Below are 18,954 nucleotides of genomic sequence, written 5' to 3'. Positions count from 1 at the left end.
CACATACCAGAGGGGTGAGAGGACCCAGGGCTTTGGAGGAAGTTGGTGCCCCAGAAGGATTTAGCCAAAGTCTACACTCCCAGAGGGGCTTTCCAGGTGGCGCTAGGGGTAAAGAACCCACCTGCCAGTAGAGGAGACATGAGACATGATCCCTGGGTTGAGAAGATCCCCTGGAAGAGGGCACAGCAACCCATTCATGTATTCTTGCTGGAGAATCCCATGGACAGAGGAGTCTGGTGGGTTACAGTCCACAGGGTGGCAAAGAGTTGGACACGACTGAAGCAGCTTAGAACCTAAATTCCTGGGGAGGGTTTGGAGGTGGCATGCAAGTCCATCCACTCCCCATGAAGGGGAACTCATGCTTCATGGGTGGCATTTCATTCATCTTCATGTGCCTAGAGCTGGGCCAGGGTCCCGGGACAGAGTTGCTCTCAATGGTGATTTATGCCCCACCCTCGCCTTTATGAATGAAGGCGAGGGTGGGGGCGCATACAGAGAGGGCAGAGTGGCTGGTACTGAGACAGATTTAAGGATGGAACCAGGCCTAAGCAGGGGATAAACACACAGAATCACAACCAGAGAGGAGACCCAGTACAGAGAACAAGTGGGACAGTAGGGGTATTTGATAGGAATGAGGGAAACATAATCCCAGACTTCAATAAGCTCATGTGATCCTGTGAAAAAAAATTACCTTCCTTCTGTGTGGGTTTATTTATGTACGAAGCTGACTACACGTACTCGAATACACACACTCTTGGGTAAAAATATCAGTTTACTTCCTTTCTGCTGCTGCTACGATGTGTGTGTCTGTCTGTGAGTGTGTTTTTAACGATCACAATACAGTTTTGAAAAGTTCATACATCTTTCATTTCAACACTGTTCTGCAAAAGTTTGAGCGGGGATGACAACAGAATCCAGAAGTCCGCTTTTGCAGGGAATGAGGGTTTATGTTCAGTACAATAAATGATCCCAAGATAAATACATTCTTAAAAAAAATCCTGGATGGTGATGCATCCTCTTTCCAATACAGAAACAGGGAAGCTTGGCTGTATTTAGTTTGTCTGATTGCTTTTAAGAGCGGGAACAGGCTGGCTCCAAGAAACCACGGTCCTCTATTCATTAAAGTGTCAATAATGCCCGGTCCAGGCATATCGACAGCAGATTAGCTGGGGCTGAGTCTGTGGACAAGACCAGAGCCTTTTTTAACCCGGCTCGTTTCCAGATCAATACACCCATCAGCATTCGAAAATTAGCCCAAGATGAGATTTCGATACTCAAGGAGGTGTGTCATGCTCAGAGGCCACCGCTCCAAGCCAGAGGTATAAATGCTGAGCTGCAGATTAGACACTTTCCATCAGCGCGGACAGGAGGGAGCATTGCTGTAGACCCCATCCCATATCCCCTGCCCCTCGCGCCTCCCCACCCCTACACACTCAACTTCCCCTCCTTGAGTCTACGTGAGTCCTCGGGGCTACAATCCAGCCATTTGCTTCAAGAAGCATTTGTTAAATGTGCACTTTATTTAAGACACCTGCCAGGCACTCATGGTGAGAGTGTATGGGTGCGTGGGAGGAGGGAGAGGGGAACTTAAGAAAGAAGTGGCACAAACATGATCCTTGTTTGCACGGGGGCTTCCGAGTTTCTCACAACTCCTTCCGTTTTCTGGCTCCATAAAAGCCCTGCTGCCTAACACAAGTGTCTGTGATGGTGCAGAGTTCCTAAGGTCTATCGGTCAGTGTCAGACACTCTCAGCGGTAAGTGTGCGTGCGTGTGGAGGGAATGGGGCGGGGGGCATGGGGTGTGGCTTGGGACACGCCACTTGCTGCAACCCGAGCCACTGAGGCATCCTTCAGTCCCGCTTGCAGAAGAGGGATTCTCAGCCTTCTTCTGGCCAATTCTTCGCAACAACAACACGTTCACCCACTGAAACCATCTCAAGGAACAAAACCTATTCTTCCGCTAGTGATACACTCTGATCCTGTCTCTGTAATTTCATTTCCTTTAAAATATGCTGCTTGTACTCAGCAGTTTGAAAGATATTCATATATAGAACCAACAAAAGAAAAAAGCCATCATCATTTTCTTTTGGAAAAAGGAGAGGGGAAAAAAAAAAAAAAAAACATAGAATGCACACAACGTGGTGTGACCAAGGTGTGTCGCAGCACGAGGGGCTCAGAGGCCTCATCGGCCTAATCCCTGAACAAGTGTCCCTCCAGCCTGATCTCTAACCATCACTGCCCACCGACTGGCCTGTCACAATCGGCACCCTGACCCTGGCTGCCCTCTCTCCTGCCTTCTCCCAGCTTGCTCCTCGTGAATCTTCTAGCTCCTTCCTGTTCATCTTCCTTGAAGCACCATCCTGCTCCCTGTGTTTTCACCCACCATCCACAGCTATCTCCTCCCTGTGGGTGTACTGCCAAGGGGGTTGCTGGAGATCGGGGGCATATTGCCCCTGGCCTGCCATCTAGGGGGATGAAGAACAGGAGAGAAACCCCAGCAGAGGGCCCAGCTCCATCACTTGGGGGCTTCACCTCTGAGGTAATACAATAAGGTATCTGGTCCACACACAACTATGTTTTTTAAAAAGTTAAAAACAACTATATTTTTTTAAAGTGAAAGCATGAGTCTCTCAGTCTTGTCCAACTATTTGCGACCCCAAGGACTGTAGCCCGCCAGGCTCCTCCGTCCATGGGATTTCCTAGGCAAGAATACTGGAGTGGGTTGCCATTCCCCTCTCTGGGGATATTCCTGACCCAGGGATCGAACCCGGGTCCCCTGCACTGCAGGCAGATTCTTTACTGCTGAGCCACCAGGGAAGCCCTAGCTAACACTTAGATAGCATCTCTGTGTGCCAGACCCTCTTCTGTTTCACACTCCAGTACGTGGAAAGTGTAATCCTCACCGCAGACCTTTGCAATACTGATTCCATTTTACAGAAGGAAACCGTGAGACGCAGTTGGTAACTTGAGGTTCCCCCAAGCCAGAAAGCGCTGGCTCCCTGACAAGGAACCTGTCTGTGTGGTCACCTGTGGTCTGAATGTTTAGCACCTGCTCTGCTTATGGGGAAGCACAGAAGCTCCAGGGAAGCACAGAGACAGCAGAAGTAAGAGAAAAGCAAAAACACAGATCCCAAAAGCTGGGGGTGAGTTGAGAGGCTCTGAGGAACAGGAGGGGAGTGGGATGCAATCAAAACATGGAGAATCAGACACAGGTATTAAAGGGGAGACATGGTCCCGGGCTGGAGGGGAAAGAAGAAGCAAGCAAGCTGCAAACAGCAGAGGTGGCTGTCATCATCCCAGGTAGGTGTCTAGAGCATCCGCGGTCGGCTCTGCCTTCTTTGCAGGCTGTGTGAGGGATGGCATATGTGCAGAGCCAGAAGAGCTAACACGCTGCTCTGAAAATAAAGCATGCTTAGTGCTGGATAGAACCTTTAAAAAACTCAGAGGAGAAAAAAGCCAAGGAAAGAAATAATGAGGAGATAATTTTCTGAGACAATACACTATTGGATCAGGAGCAAAGAAAAGGCCCCAAATCCTAGTCCTATTCAATGGGAAAATGATTTGAAATTTCAGCATCTAAGGGCAAAGCGAAAATTAGGAAACCGTCCTGGCCAGATGGAACAGACAGTCTCATTTAAATTGAGGATCACAGTGAAAGTGTCAGACACAGGCCCTCCCAGCCACCCCTGGCTGGCCCCAAGGCTGCCTACCTTGCACGATGAGGTGGACGCGGGATGTCTTGGGGTGGTTGTCCGTCTGCACGGAGCAGGTGTAGGGGCCCTCATCGTACACGTCCACATTCTGGATCTCGATGCTGTACTGGGTCTGCGTGTTGCTCAGGAGGACCACGCGGGGGTCTAGGCACCACTTGTCATTCCCGGCGTAGAGGATGGTGCTGCGGTTCAGCCAGGCCACCCGGGTGACCCGATTGTCAATCGTGCACCTGGAGAGAGGACCAGATGGGTAAGTCAAAGGGACCACAAAGAAAGAGATGCCATCAGGGTCTTCTTGGCAAGACTGAGATGACTGGGCACCCTGCTCCCAGTGTACACACAGGCACCTCCTGTTTGCTTTGGCCTGGGTTTCAGCATCAGAGGCCTTGCAGAACTGCAGCCTCAGCACACTGGCTGAGTGACCCTGTGTCTGAAAACCCCTGAGCACAGAATGGTTTCAATAGTCCTAAATATTCAATAGCTATAACCTGGAGTCATTGTCCATCCCAAGAATAGCTCGGCCCTGGGACTACCCCCACCTCTCCTCCCTCTGAGATTTCCATGATATGCATGATGATAATTCCTCGCTTTACTTTCTAAATGTTCTGGGTGTACTAAGTTGTCCAACACTCATAGCAACGCCACAAGGAAGGTCCTATTGGTGAAAAGAATTGAAGAACAAAACACTGAACGCTTCTCCTAAATCACACAGATAATAGCTGCTAGATCAGAAACCCAGACTTTAACTACTAAACATTCTTCCTCTCATCTCAGAATAGCAGATTCCAACAGAAGGCTTTTGAAGTCAAAACTAAATACAGACCACCACCATTGCTATTTCTCTTCATTACACCCAGGGGCAGAAATGTTCAATTACTGCTAGACTGAAGGCATTTTCCAAAATCTCAAAACTGTTCGCACGTGTAAAAATAGATTTTCTTTCTTTTATTTCTGCATCTGGAGTCCCCAAATTGTGGAAGCTCCCTTCTCTTTTCCTGCACTTTCAAATTTCCTAGCTACTCTGGCCAAGTCCTCATCAAGTTTCTCTGCATTCATTTCCTTCTCTAGCTACACAGGATATGTTCTATGGCCTGAGGCTAAATTCACAAAGGCAGTGTCCTGATCCTGAGTATAAGGCTGGAAATAGCAACAGAGCCACAGTAGGTACAATATTGCCTCCAATTTATATCTTCTTCTGCAAAGTACAAAGCGCTTTTACATCCACACTGTGATTCCTGCAGCAAATTGCTGAGATAGATGATCTTACCATTCTCCGCCTTAAAGATCAGGCCTCCAGGATCAGAACGGTCGGATAACTTGCCCAGAACAGAGAGCTGGGGGTGATGGAGTCAAATATCTCAGCCAGGTTCTAATTCCTGGTCCTGGGTTCCCCTAAGGATGTGCAAAGGTGAGGTGTTCAGTGGGGAGGGACAGTTGCTCCCATTGAATTCTCAAAGTTCTCTGTGACCATAAAAAGCCTGAGGACTGCTGCCAGGCGCGCCCGCTCCCCCAGGCGGTCCCTCTCGAGACCGCTCTCCTGGACTGTGCATCCTTTCCACTCATACTTGTGTAAATGTCACAGGATCATCGCTGGGCCTCTCAGGCGCGGGTGTGGAGGCTTGCTGAGAGCCCCTGTGGGGAAAACTGCTCAACCGGAAACACCTCTGCTCTGCTGTCCAGCTCACTTTGTGCCGCTTACTGATTTATTTTTTTTTGGACAATAAAGGAGAGAAATGATGCGAAAGCTGACCAGTGGAGTATTTCTCAAAGTGGGTATGGACCACTTGCATCAAAATCAGGTGAGGTGTTTGTTACAGATCTTCTTGTCCTACTGATTCAGAATCTTTTGGAAGCCAGACACACGAATTCCTAACAATACCCCAGTTGGGTCATGTACCCACCTAAGTTTGAAAAGCACGGATGTAGAGAGCGGTGTCCAGGACCAGGCTGCATGATTTGTGGTTTTCAGTGCAAAACGCAAATGCAGAACCCTTTGTTCAAGAATTATTAAGAATTTCAAGATGGTGAGAGCACGGCATTTAACCAGAGCCGGGTCCAATGTGAATAAACACATACCCTGAATGGGTGACACATTTTATAAATTTCCTTGGACTCTTACCGAAATGCACATTCTGATTTGGTACATCTGGGGTGGGGCCTGAAATTCTGCACTTTCAGTAAGCTCCCAAGAGATGACAATGCTGGCGGCCCCCAGACCATTTCTTCAGCATAAATCTAGAGGGAATCATATGCATATGAGAGCTTTAGGAGCACTGAGCTATTAATAGCACTTCACCACAGGAAAGTGTGATCAGAAAACCAGCAGATGAGCATCACTTGGGAGCTTATTTGAAACACAGATTCTCAGGCCCCCACATCAGATGTAATGAACTGGAACCTGTATTTTAATAAGCTCTCCAGTCACCAGAGGCACTTGCAGGCTGGACCGGTCTAGAGCACATTTACTGTCAGCTGCGATAATAATATCCTGAACATACCTGAGAAAGTGCAGCCAATAGAGGAAGCACCTCCTGCTGGACCTCCCCTGATGCTGTGCTTTCCTTGCACACCTGACGCTCTTCCTCTCAGGCTACCTCACTGAACTGTGGATTTGACCCATAATGGTGTGAAATCCCTTAAGAACAACACACTCCACAGCCTGCTTCGTTGGCAATGTACCTGGGATGTCATTCATATTCATGACCTTAAGGGTGACCGCTGCTCAGGATTTTGCTTGGATGCAAATGGAGGAACTGGCTAAATTCATACTCATGGCTAATGTTTACTGAACATATTACTATATGCTAGGTACCCTGCAAGTCTATGGGCTTCCCACGTGGCACTAGAGGTAAAGAACCCGCCTGCCAATGCAGGATTTTTGAGAGATGCAGGTTCAATCCCTGGGTCAGGAAGATCCCCTGGAGGAGGGCATGGAAGCCCACTCCAGTAGTCTTGCCTGGAGAATTCCCCATGGACAGAGGAGCCTGGCGGGCTATAGTCTATGGGGTTGCAAAGAGTCAGACACAACTGAAGCGACTTGGCCCACACACACTGCAAGTGTAACCTGTGTGTTATTTTGTCATCTTGAAAAACTTGGTTGGGTTCACTTATTACTGCCAATTTACAGATGAGGCTAACTGTGTCTAATAAATATTATCCAAATGAACTAAGATGACCCTGATAGTAAGCTGCAGAAACAAGATGCAAACCCAGTTTTTCTTTGTTTTCCCTAAAGCCAGTGATCTTGAATGTCCTTATCCAGGGCCTCTCAAAAGTCCCCATAATGGGATGAATTGAGAGAGTAGCATGGAAATATATCCATTATCATATGTAAAATAGATAGCCAGTCAGAATTTGCTGTATGACACAGGGAACTCAGCCCAGTGCTCTATGACAACCTAGAGAGGTGGGATGGGGTGGAAGATGGGAGGAAGTTTCAAGAGGGAGGGGATATATGGTATATCTGTGGCCGATTCATTTTAATGTGTGGCAAAAACCAGCACGATATTGTAAAGCAAATATTTTGCAATAAAATATATATTTTTTAAAGTCCCCACAACATTTGAATTCAACAAGCACCAGAACCACCTGTAATTCCTGATAAAGGACAGACTGCTCGGCCCCTATCTGGGCTGGGGACCTCATTTTGAGAACCATTAATTTAGACATTTCTCTGGTTGTTGGTGACATAAGAGCAGCAGCACAATGGGCACTAGGACTCTCATTTGAAACACTTTTCGACCACTTTATAGGAAAGAACTTTCTTACGACCAATACACTCTGGCAAGTCAGAAGCAGAGTCCTGGCTATTTTCTCCTCCAGCAGCTTAAATGCAACCAGACACCAGGTGAATGGAGCTGCTGCAGGACAGGCTGATCAACAACCTCGAAACTGCCTGAATAATTGTTTCTGATGCCCGTCAAGGGGGCATCTCGCAGCCTCTTGGTGAACATGAGGGGACCAGGCTGGGCTTTCTCGTGAGTGTCTAATGACTGGAAATTGACTGAAATGGAAGCGGTCTCACCACACTGCACCACGCTCACAGGGCCAGACACGGCCATTTGCAGAATCACTCACGCTCCAACACACCCAACTGCAGCGTGGTTAGGCGGCCCCCTTGTGAAATACTACATGGAAAATCTGGCATGGCTTCCATCCTGGCTTGGGACACTTCCAAGGTCATGAGTAGATGTCCAAACCGCCACTGCTGGCTATCAGTCTTGCTGAGTCTCCACGGAATTAATGTGGCTTCGACAGACCTGGATCGCAGAGGTAACCTGGCAGCCAACTCCTGGCCCCTCCTCACACCTGCCACCTTCTATCTGTCTCATTTATCGAGTCTCCATCACAATGCACGGGAGACGATTCTCCCAGGTAGTTAAAAAAAAAGTGAAAAGAGCGTAAGTGCACTTCCAAGCAGAGCCGAAGCTTCGGTCAGTGGGAGTCGGGAGAAGACTGGGTGGAAAACTCCGTCACCAGGCTTTTTCCAGGAATAGCCCTTAATTCACTTCTACAACATTACTCCTAAAATCAGACGTATTTCATTACTATTTCAACTCCTCCAGGATGGGGATCAACTGTAAAATTAATCAGGAATAAGTAAAGCTTCAAACTCAACCAGCCCTAACTAATCCAGGGGAGAGTAACAAGACATAGCTACTTGTCACTGGAGAAGGAGTCACAAGCCAGCATGAGGCAGGCCGGGAAGAGGAGGAGAGAGCCAGGAAGGACTGGAGACTCCCTGCTCCAACCCTGAAGGTCTCCATCTCTCTCCCACAGCCCTGAGATGCACCAGGCACCCACCCTGAGCATCCTTTCCTCTGCCCGTCCCGCGACACGTGCAAAGAACAGAGGAACAACCTCTGCACACACCGGGCTTCCAGCCTGAGTCCTGGGACTCCTCAAACTCCAATCATCTCTCCATTCAGAGACTCAGTGCATGCCCTCACTTGTGTCTACAGTCCGGCCCTCCAGGCAGTGGTCCTCAGCCTTCCCTACTTCTCTGAAAGGGCTTCCCTTCCCACCAGACTGGAGGCTCTCCTTTCCCATGTATAGACCCCCCCTGGACAGTGCATGGTCTCGCCTGTATGCAACATCCTGGGAGGATCCAGACAGAGAGAGAAAACCTGGGAGGCATGGCTTGTCCACCACTTCACAGCGATGCCCGTGTCCTTCTCAGTCTGTCTGTCTTCACCCTGTTCTTTCCTTGGAGAGGTTTCTTACAGAGAATGGGCCTGGTCCATGTGAGTGCACGCCGTCAAGGGTGTCCGGCCTTCGTGAATAGTCTGCATCCCCTTTGACAATGAGGAGTCTCACGTGTGGTTGCCCAGAAGAGGACCAGCCCCACGGAGCCATGCCAGACCACGCCCCTGAATACGGTGCATGGTGGGGAGAGCTGATACACCTGAAATTTTCTGCAGCTGCTCCGATTATACCAAGGCTCTGAAAATGCAGCCCTCTGTGTCCTTAATCTCCTGCTGATGAATAGCGGCTTTATTACAGTGGCTGCATTCGTACATAGAGGAATAGCAAGAGAAAATGATTAAGCAAGGCTAAGATGAGTGCTGCAGAGATAAAACATAAAATGTGGATTCGGGGCCTCAAGCTCCTCTTGGACTTGGGAGAAAAGGAGAAAAAGAGACAGAGAGAGAAATAGGAACCTGGAAGCTGGAAGAAAAATAGTGCAGAAAGATCTGCTTGGCACCTTCTGAAGATAGACACAAAAAGAGTGTTGAAATAAAGAGAAGGATTATTGAAGAAAGACAGAACAATTCTGGCTCGGCCTTTCTTAAACACACCTGCCTGAAGATCTGAGGACTATAATGGGCCTGGACAGTGGGTAATCCACCCATCCCTTCTCTCAAATGGCCCTTTAACTGCCTTTGAAAAGCGACACGTCTCCAGCAACATTTAAGCCTACGGCGAAGTAAGTGCTTCCGCCCTTCACAGCACCTGATCACAATCTCCTCTTATCTCACAGAAATGGTCTGGCTGCACCCTAAGCCTGGTTCCTCTGAGCTTGTGCCTGGCACCTCCCTTCAAGCTTCAGAGCAAAGCATCACAAGGAGGAGGGCCCAGAAATACCAACAGCGAGCTCTGTGCAGCTGACCTGTGCATCTCCCACGTCCGCTTCTGCAGGACACCAACCAACAGACAAACCAGGATGCTCCATCACCAACCTGCTGAAATTCAGCAAAAAACAGCTGGCACCTTAGCTCTTTACTATAGGGGCAAGGGGGGTTGCTAATTTTGACCCTGTGTGTGTGTGTGTGTGTGTGTGTGTGTATTTAGTCGCTCAGTCATGTCCGGCTCTTTGTGATCCTTTGGAAGGCTTCTCTGTCCATGGGATTCTCTGGGCAAGTATACTAGAGTGGGTTGTCATGCTCTCCTCCAGGGAGATCTTTCCAACCCAGGGATTGAACCCAGGTCTCCCGCATTGCAGGCCTATTCTTTACCCACTAAGCCATCAGGGAAGCCCAGTTTTGACCCTACTGGAATATACACTTGTATGAAATTGGCTTGGGTCACCTACAGACACAAACATTGAACTCACAATCACACTGGCCTCACATCTCTGAACTGCTACAGTTTCTGCCTTTCAGAGAAAAAAAAGATGTGTGCTCTGAAGGCCATCCATCCTCAGTCTATATGTAATATGGATGGGGAGGGGGCATACAACATGTGTCTTTCTATTCCAAGGATTTTTGGCTATTCTCAAGGCAATCTGGGTCTTGTGAGAGTCAAGGTGGCCTTTGAGATTGGAAGGAGCTTGCTAAAGAGAACAGAGCAAGGCACAGCATTTCAGGTAGAGAAAACAGCATAGCAAAGTGCAGCGGAGCTGTGGAAAGACACCAGCGTGCTTGCAGAAGGATGGACATTTGGCCTGTAAGGAGCATCAGGCTTTGGCAGAAAAGGTAGGTGAGATGAAGCCAGTAAGTGAGGTCCTGCACTTTCTGTGTCCCATCCATCCACCTCAGACTGACTAGTGTGGGTCACATCGACTGTTTCCTGACCTCCGATCTCCTGTCGGGTCAGTTGATGGGCTGGGGAGGGAATACCACCAGTTGTCCACACCCCTGTCAGAGGTCACAGCTCCTGGCCAGGGGCCTCTGTCCCTGGTTAGAGCTTCAGCCTCCTCCTCTAACCATTCGAGACCTGGAGGTATCAGCCAATCCCCACTCCTGCCTCGTTTGTGCCTGGGGGTCCTAATTAACCATCGTGGTCTTTCCTGCACTTTGGCTGCACCTTTGTAAACATCCACTTTATTAAAAACTCTCCTCAAATTGCCTAGTTTAAGCGTGCCATTTTTTCCCTACAGGAACTAAGGCAGCAAGCCACGTGAAGGACTGTCTCCTTTCTCCTGAAGATAGGAAAGACCAGAGACCCAAACTGAAGAGCTCTGCAAGGACCACCCGAAAAAATCGTCAAGGGCCACTAAGCCACCGAGACACCAAGCCTAAGCCCCGCCCCCTTCTTCAAGGGTGGCCCGCCCTGGGAGGAGGGGCCAGATTCCCAGAGGCAAATCAATCTGCTTCTTCTCATCTGTGTCTCTGATCCCACCAGCCATCCTGTCCTGACAGCCAGGCTGTGTAGAGCCCACACCTGAGGTGGAGCTTCACCCTGGAGAGGGTGGACCAGCTGGCAGGAGAGCAGCAGGGGAATGCACTAATTTTGGTCCAAGCTGACACCGTTCACAGGTACACCTGGAAAACCAGTACTCACTCAGGTACACTGGAGGTGGACGGTGTGTATCAGGGTGCCCGGTCATGCTGGAAACAGGCCTGGATGTCCTCCGTGTCCCTGAGCCCAGAGCTGGGGGTGGCTGGGGAAGACACACCAGCCTGGCACTCTGTGCGTGGGAGACAGCCTCAGACGAAGCAGCATATGTGCCACGCTGGTCCCATCGCTGGGGCTCCTTGTTTCAGCTCCAGCTCCTTGTGTGGACACACTTGGAATCCCTCCCCCAGGCCTGGATCCTCTCTCCGATGCCCTCCTGTCACCAGTCAGGATGACCTACGGTGAGGACTCGAACCACCAGCTGGGGAGAAGCTCAAGGCTGAGGAGACAAAACAGCACTTGGACCAGCGAGGAAGGAAGCCGGGCGCGAGTCCCAGCCCTCCATCCACAGGGTATCCCCACCCGTGCAGCGCGTGGCTGCAGTCTGTCGGCCCAGCCCCTGTGGCCCTCGTGTTGTGTCTGTGCCCTAGGCCTGGTTCTGCACTTCTCTTCTGAAGAGGCCACGCCTGCCTCTCCCTGGAGGCTGCCTTAGACTATGGGTGCCCCTCTGCACCCACTCCCAGGGGCGGAGGTGCCCGGGGAGGGGTGTGTGTCCCCACGGCAGCAGTGGTGTGCCAGCTTCTGGGACACCTGTCCTTCCTGGCTGCCCCACCCCTGCTCCTTCTGTGGTCTCTCCAGGGAACAAGCCCTCAATACATCACTTTCACACAAATTCGCCTCTCAGGGCCGGCTTCTGGGGCTCAGGACTAAGATGATCCTGTTTGTAATTTTCACAAACGTTTTGCAACTGGGAGGTGACCCTATAAGAAAGGCTGCATGAGATGCTTGGGAGGCTGCAGAGAGGAACCAGCACAGGGTGTGGGGGGGCGGGTGAGGTAGGCAACGAGGTCCTGCTCTGGGAGGTGCTGAGAAGAGCCGGCAGCCAGACGAGCAGGCGGGGTGGGTAAGGGCCACCCAGGGGCGCTGACACACCACAGGGCAAAGGGTCAAGCCAGCAGGTCCGAGCACCAGAAGGGCCTCCTGGTGGGGGTGTCAGCTGCCTGGAGGTGGGAGGGGCATGTGGACTGGGAATCTCAGGGCAGGACAGTAAGTTCTGAGTTCGCCTTGAACTAAACGTACACACGCAGGAGCACAGGGGAAGGGAGTTGCCTCCACGGGAAGAAAACAGCATCCAGAGATGGGGCCGTGGCCACAGGGCTGTAGGTTAGGGTTAGGGTCAGGGGCTTATCGAATTCTTCACTTGTTTGACAAGCGGACCACGCAGTGTGTTGGGCGCTTAAGTGATGCCGCATAGGATGAATAAGACAGACACAGATATTTTGCTCTGCCAAAGAGAAGCTGAGACAGATTATAATCAATCATGGGCATTTTATGAAAGGATAGAATATGGTGTTGCACAGAAAATAAATAGGTCTGTGTGCTGCGTCTATGTGCCAGGGAAGGTGTTTTACTGAGAACTTTGCAGAAGGTGTATATTTGGTACTTGGAAGGGCCTAAGAAGTCATCTATAGATACAGACCCTGGAGAAATTTAGACACACAGCTATGTCCCTCTTAAGCCTATGGCTATGTAGCTATTTAGTTCAAAAAAGAGTTGCAAGGTAAGATGAATTGGGAGATTGGGACTGATATATATACACTGCTGCTGCTTGCTGCTGCTAAGTCGCTTCAGTCGTGTCTGACTCTGCGCGACCCCATAGATGGCAGCCCACCAGGCTTCCCGTCCCTGGGATTCTCCAGGCAAGAACACTGGAGTGGGTTGCCATTTCCTTCTCCAATGCATGAAAGTGAAAAGTCAAAGTGAAGTCGCTCAGTCGTGTCAGACTCTTAGCAACCCCAGGGACTGCAGCCTACCAGGCTCCTCCCTCCATGGGATTTTCCAGGCAAGAGTACTGGAGTGGGGTGCCATTGCCTTCTCCAGTATATACACTGCTGCTGCTAAGTCGCTTCAGTCGTGTCCGACTCTGTGCGACCACATAGACGGCAGCCCACCAAGCTTCCCGTCCCTGGGATTCTCCAGGCAAGAACACTGGAGTGGGTTGCCATCTCCTTCTCCAATGCATGAAAGCGAAAAGTGAAAGTGAAGTCGCTCAGTCGTGTCTGACTCTTAGCGACCCATGGACTGCAGCCTATCAGGCTCCTCTGTCCATGGGATTTTCTAGGCAAAAGTACTGGAGTGGGGTGCTTTACTTTGTATAAAATAAATAACTAACGAGAACCTGCTGTATAGCACAAGGAACTCTACTCAGTGAGTGCTCTGTGGGATCTAAATGGGGAGGAAAATCCAAAAGCAGGGGATGTATGTATACGCATGGCTGATTCACTTTGCTGTACAGCAGCAACTAACACATTGTAAAGCAACTCTACTCCAATAGAAATTAAAAAAAAAAAAAAAAAGGTTGGGGATGGGAACGTGTATCTCCTGATTCCTTAACTTGACATAAAACAACAGTGTTTTCTGGGGGTGGTGGATTCAAAGAGAGACTGTGCACTGAGCGCTCTGAAAGCTTGACAATGCACCAGGTATTACTTAGATTTTAAGATCTCTCCCATCTGGAGGTTGCTAGACACTGGTGTATTTTATCTGATGGAACCTCAGTTCCCAGTTCATAGTGAAGAGAAACAGCGGCCATGCACCGAGCTTCTGGCCTGACTTCCAAAGAGTCGAGCCAGCTGGGTCCTTGTCTTCTTATCTCATTTGCTATGACAAGCCTGGGTCCCACCCTTTCTGCGATTCAGTTTTCCTATGTGTCAAATGGGGAAAAACTTATCTGCCCATTCAATCCTCAAAACCATCCAAGGTTCAAAGAAACATACAAGGAAAGTAGAAAGAACTCGAGAAGAACAGGGAGGTGCTGATGTTTAAAACCTTGTGTGCGAACACACATACCCCTCTCTTCGGTATGATTTTCCAAGTCACCAAATCCATGCTTCCGTCATCACGCTGACCATTAAAAAGCTGTTTACTGTGCTTCTATGCCTGTGGGGATGCTCTGCTCGCTTTTTAGAACAAAACATGTTCCTTACTATCTATGTTTTAGGAGCTTATCCAAAAAAGGAGATAACAACTGCTTAAAAGAAAGAAAGCAGGGGACTGGCATGGACAATTCAGTAATAGACACCAGACAGACTTGGAAAAGATGGACACAATCTTAGCTCTGAAGGCATGAAGCCCAGTCCTGAACCAAAAGCAGGGAGCCTTGCACAGAGGGATGCTCTCCACCCCTCTGGCCGCCTCCCCAAGCAGCAGGAAGAGCAGGAAGGATCCTGGAGGGTGAGGGTGGCTGGAAGGGGAGGCAGCAGGAAACTCCGAAGAAAAGATGCAGCCATGGAGTCAGCCCTCATGTGGCTGGAGATACATCAGCTGATCCTAGCGGAGTAATTTCCTTCAACCAACACCAGGCAAGTGATTATGCAAGTCCTTCACAGCACCCCCCGGTGCCTTTAGTGAAACTCTATTAGCTGGTCTCTGTAGGAAGGGATTCTCACTGGGCTGGAGGAGAGCTGTCTTTTTCTGCATAAATTACCCCCTTATCTTGACCCTTCAGCAGCAGCTCAAATCATCCCAAAGCTCACTAGGTTGACCTCCTTCTGAACTCCAGGCAATGGGATGGGTGGGGAGGCTCCCAACTCACCCACCCTGGGTGGCAGCCACTCCGGCCTCTCCTGACTGACCTCTGGCCTCCAGCCTCTCTTCCTGCTGGAAGGACCTTTCTAGCAAATCTATTTGAGACTCATTTGTTCCCAAGCCTCCAGTGATGCCCAGAACCCTCAGTATGACATTTCAGAACAGCTTACCAGGACGCCCCAGCCTCATCCAGACCCATCACCTTGCACAGAAGCCGTAAAACAGGGTGTGTTTGTTGAGTTTCTCCCGGTTTCCACATCCCATGCTGCCCCATCTGTCTGCCTAGAGCACCTCTCCCCACCTCCTCCCCACATGCACCTTCCTTCCCACCTGTCATGCCTGTGCTGACATCCACCACCCTGCAATACCTGTATCCGTGGTCACCTCTGTCACTGCCTAGGCCACGTGCCCACTGTGAAGGCAGGGCTCATGCATTTTCTTTTTTATTTACCCCCCTGCCCAGTTGTGCTCAGCATGGCACCTCGCCCATCCTCACCCCCAGTTAGTGAATGTCCAGAGGGAAGGCACATGGCAGACACACTCCACCCCAAACCAGGCTCCTCTGAGACCAGGCTGGCCTCAGGCACAACCCAAACGCAGAATCGCTCCAGCTGCCCTCCACGGCGACTCAGGAGCCTACCCCTCGTGGCACATGGCGAGCCACCAGAAGTCACCACGGCACAATTCAGGCTCCATGAAAGCTCGAAACGTGGGCCAGGAGGATGCAGCAGACATTGCATGGGAGTTTGGGGTTGTTTTATTAGTTCACCAGGAAAATAATAGCTCAGACTTTCTGATACATGATAGCAGGCAAAATCCTTTCATGTATAATTATATCTCATGGACTTATCAAAACAAGGCCGGAGGCAGAGACAAATCTCTACCTCCAGACACAGGAACCTAAACCTGTGATCACAGGTGAGTCGCTCCGCTTCTGTGAAGCTTCACCTCAGTTTCCTCACCTGCACAAGACAAGCTGTCTCTGCAGGAACCCCAGCCCTGCAGGACTTCCCAGTTCCCTGTCTGGGCTCCCATCACTGCATCCTGGTCTCTGACAGGCAGGGCTGTCTGACACCCACAGCTGTCCTCTCCTCAGCCAGGTGAACAGAGAGAGAAAAGGTTAGCAGGTTAGAACAGAAAGTGGAGTGAGACTGGGAAGATGAAAATGCCAATTGCTGAGAAGCAATAAATGCCAACATGCCTTCACCCCTTATGCAAATTCTTGAAAGAGCAAACAAGCATGTTTAGTTTCACCTCTAAGAAGAATCCAATAATATTAATTAGAATTTAAGCACATTAAGTAAAATCAGCAACATGATGGCTCCTTCAGTGGTAATTATCAGAGAATTGCCAAGTCAGGGGATGAAAGCACAGATCTCCTTCGTCCCACTTGGAGACCTGCCAGGTTCCCTGATCTTGTGGCTTTCTATGTCCGATACAGTGTTTCCTAGCATCTCCCCAACAAAGCTGACCAAGTCTCCCCTTGTTTCTTTCCCCACTAGTGAATGGATTTCAGATGCAGGGTCCCACCTTGCAGGGTAAGCCCCTCTTCTTGGTCACCCCTGGGCTTCTTTCTCCTACTGAGAATGTGGTGCTAACACACATCTGTACTCCCAGAGTCCTAACAGGATGCATTTTGGCAATTTTAGCTTCATCAAAACCGGTTTAAAATGTTCAGTGATCAGAAGAACACCCAGGGAGAAAGAGGGTTGCAATATAGTTACCTGCAGGGTTGAAGATTATTCTCAACGAAAAGCCTGGGCCAAATTGCTCAGAAAATTTAGGAAGAGGGAGTGGAGTAGAGGAGGGTGGGGGAAGCAGTCACACTGCTGTCTGAGCATCGTTCACTGCTTCCAGGGATGTGGTACCTCCCATATTCTTTACATCCTTCACCCTTGCCTTTCTGTAGAGTGAGGAACATGCCAATTTGGAATGATTGGTGGAAGGAGGCAGCTATTGCATCTGTGCTAAAGAAAAACAAGAATGATAATAACAAAAGTCTAATTTTAATTTCCTAGCAATTCTCTCTTCCACAGTTTTGAGTGAGAGCAGACAGGATGCTGTAGACTGATCTAAAGCTGGCCTTGCTTCTAGGTAGGCATGGGAAACTGTCCCCCGCCCCAGCCCCCACCAAGGTCTGTATTTAGGAATTTCTTCTAAAATATATTTCTCCTGTCTTCAAAATGAGACTAGGAACCCACAGGGTCTAAGCGATGGGTCAGAGTCAATTGGAAACCACAAAGCTGGACCCAGGCTCCCAGGCTCTGTTTGCAGCCACTTTGTTATCTTCCTGGAGGTGAAGTCCAATACTCAGATCAGTACTCATGCAGGAGGCTGCAAGAGTACCTTCTGTGTTGGCTGTAAAACAGTCATTAGAGACCGAACGGCAATGATGCTTCTCACACAATCATGTGCATTATATAGTGTCGCCCTTTTGAGAAATGCACATCACTTTAGACACCAAGTCCCACCCTGACCACCTCCAAACTTCTCTTTTAGAATATGTGGCCAAACGCAAGACACAGAAGCAACCTAAATGTCCATCGACAAATGAATGGATGAAGCCGTGGTATGCATATGCAATGGAATATTACTCAGCCACCAAAAATAATGAAATAAAGCCATTTGCAGCAGTATACATGGGCCTAGTGAGTATCATACTAAGTCAGCCAGACAAAAAGAAAGCCCATATGGTATCACTTAAATGTAGAGTCTGAAATACAATACAGGAACTTCCCTGGTGGTTCAGTGATTGAGAATCCACCTTGAAATGTGGTGACACAGGTTTGGTCCCTAGTCAGGGAACTAAAATCCCACATGCCATGGAACAACTGAATTCATGTGCCACAACTACTGAGTCTGAGCTCTCCAGAGCCCAAGCGCCACAACTCAGGCGTACCATAACGCAAGATCCCACGTGATGCAATGAAGCTCCCACCTGCTGCAACCAAGACCCAAGGCAGCCAAATAAATACATAATCATATATTTTTAAATAATAACAAATACAATACAAATCAACATACGTTGAAACAAAAACAGACTCAAGACATAAGGAACAGATTTGGTATTACCAAGGGGCAGGGAGGGGAGGGAAAGAATGGGAGTTTGGGATTAGCAGAGGCAAACTATTATATATAGACTATATGAACAGGGTCATACTGTATAGCACAAGGAACCATATTAAATACTCTATGACAAACCATAGTGGAAAAGAATATGAAAAATTATATGTGTGTATATATATATATATATTTTTTAATGTATGTTAGTCTCTCAATCTTATCCAATTCTTTGTGACCCCATGGATTGTAGCCCATCAGACTCCTCTGTCCAGGGATTTTTGACAAGAATACTGGAGTGGGTTGCCATTTCCTTCTCCAGGAGATTTTCATCTGAGCTACCGGGGAAGCCCGATGTGTGCATATATGTGTGTGTGTGTGTGTGTGTATAAAGATGTTGTTGTTGTTCAGTCTCTAAGTCATGCCTGACTCTTTGCAACTCCAGGGACTGCAGGACGTCAGGCCTCTTTGTCCTTCACTGCTTCCCAGAGTTTGTCCAAGTTCAGGTCCATTGAATCACTGATGCTAGCCAACCATCGTGTCCTTCTTCAGTTATACAACAGAAATTAACACATTGTAAATCAACTATACTTCAATAACATTAAAAAAAAAAAAAAGAATACATGACCAAAAAGATGCTATCTCAGCCACCCCATCCCCCAGCCATACTGCTTTGGCAAACTGTACTTTCCTGGGAACGTTTTGTTAAGACATGGCTTCTTGAGCCCATGCCAGGAAAAAATCCCAACACAGTCCTTGGTGGTCTCCAACCGCCTCGGCTGTCTCTGTGAAGTCTCCTGGCTAGTCAGTTAGATTGG

General features: G+C 49.1%; 1 protein-coding gene across 8 annotated transcripts in view; it reads right to left on the bottom strand.

Moving 5' to 3' along the window:
• The window catches only part of NTM (neurotrimin), a 964,242-nt gene that overhangs the window by 179,233 nt on the left and 766,055 nt on the right, over window positions 1-18,954 (bottom strand). For all 8 annotated transcript variants that reach the window (XM_027531737.1, XM_027531742.1, XM_027531738.1 and 5 more), the window contains one exon: window positions 3,710-3,942. In XM_027531737.1, the coding sequence (XP_027387538.1) occupies window positions 3,710-3,942 (233 nt within the window). The remainder of the gene's footprint in view (window positions 1-3,709; window positions 3,943-18,954) is intronic.

Source organism: Bos indicus x Bos taurus, chromosome 29, assembly GCF_003369695.1.
Source record: "Bos indicus x Bos taurus breed Angus x Brahman F1 hybrid chromosome 29, Bos_hybrid_MaternalHap_v2.0, whole genome shotgun sequence".
In the NCBI taxonomy this organism is placed as follows: Eukaryota; Metazoa; Chordata; class Mammalia; order Artiodactyla; family Bovidae; genus Bos; species Bos indicus x Bos taurus.
The sequence above is the reverse complement of the archived record's forward strand: the minus strand, read 5'-3'. Positions and strand labels throughout refer to the sequence as shown.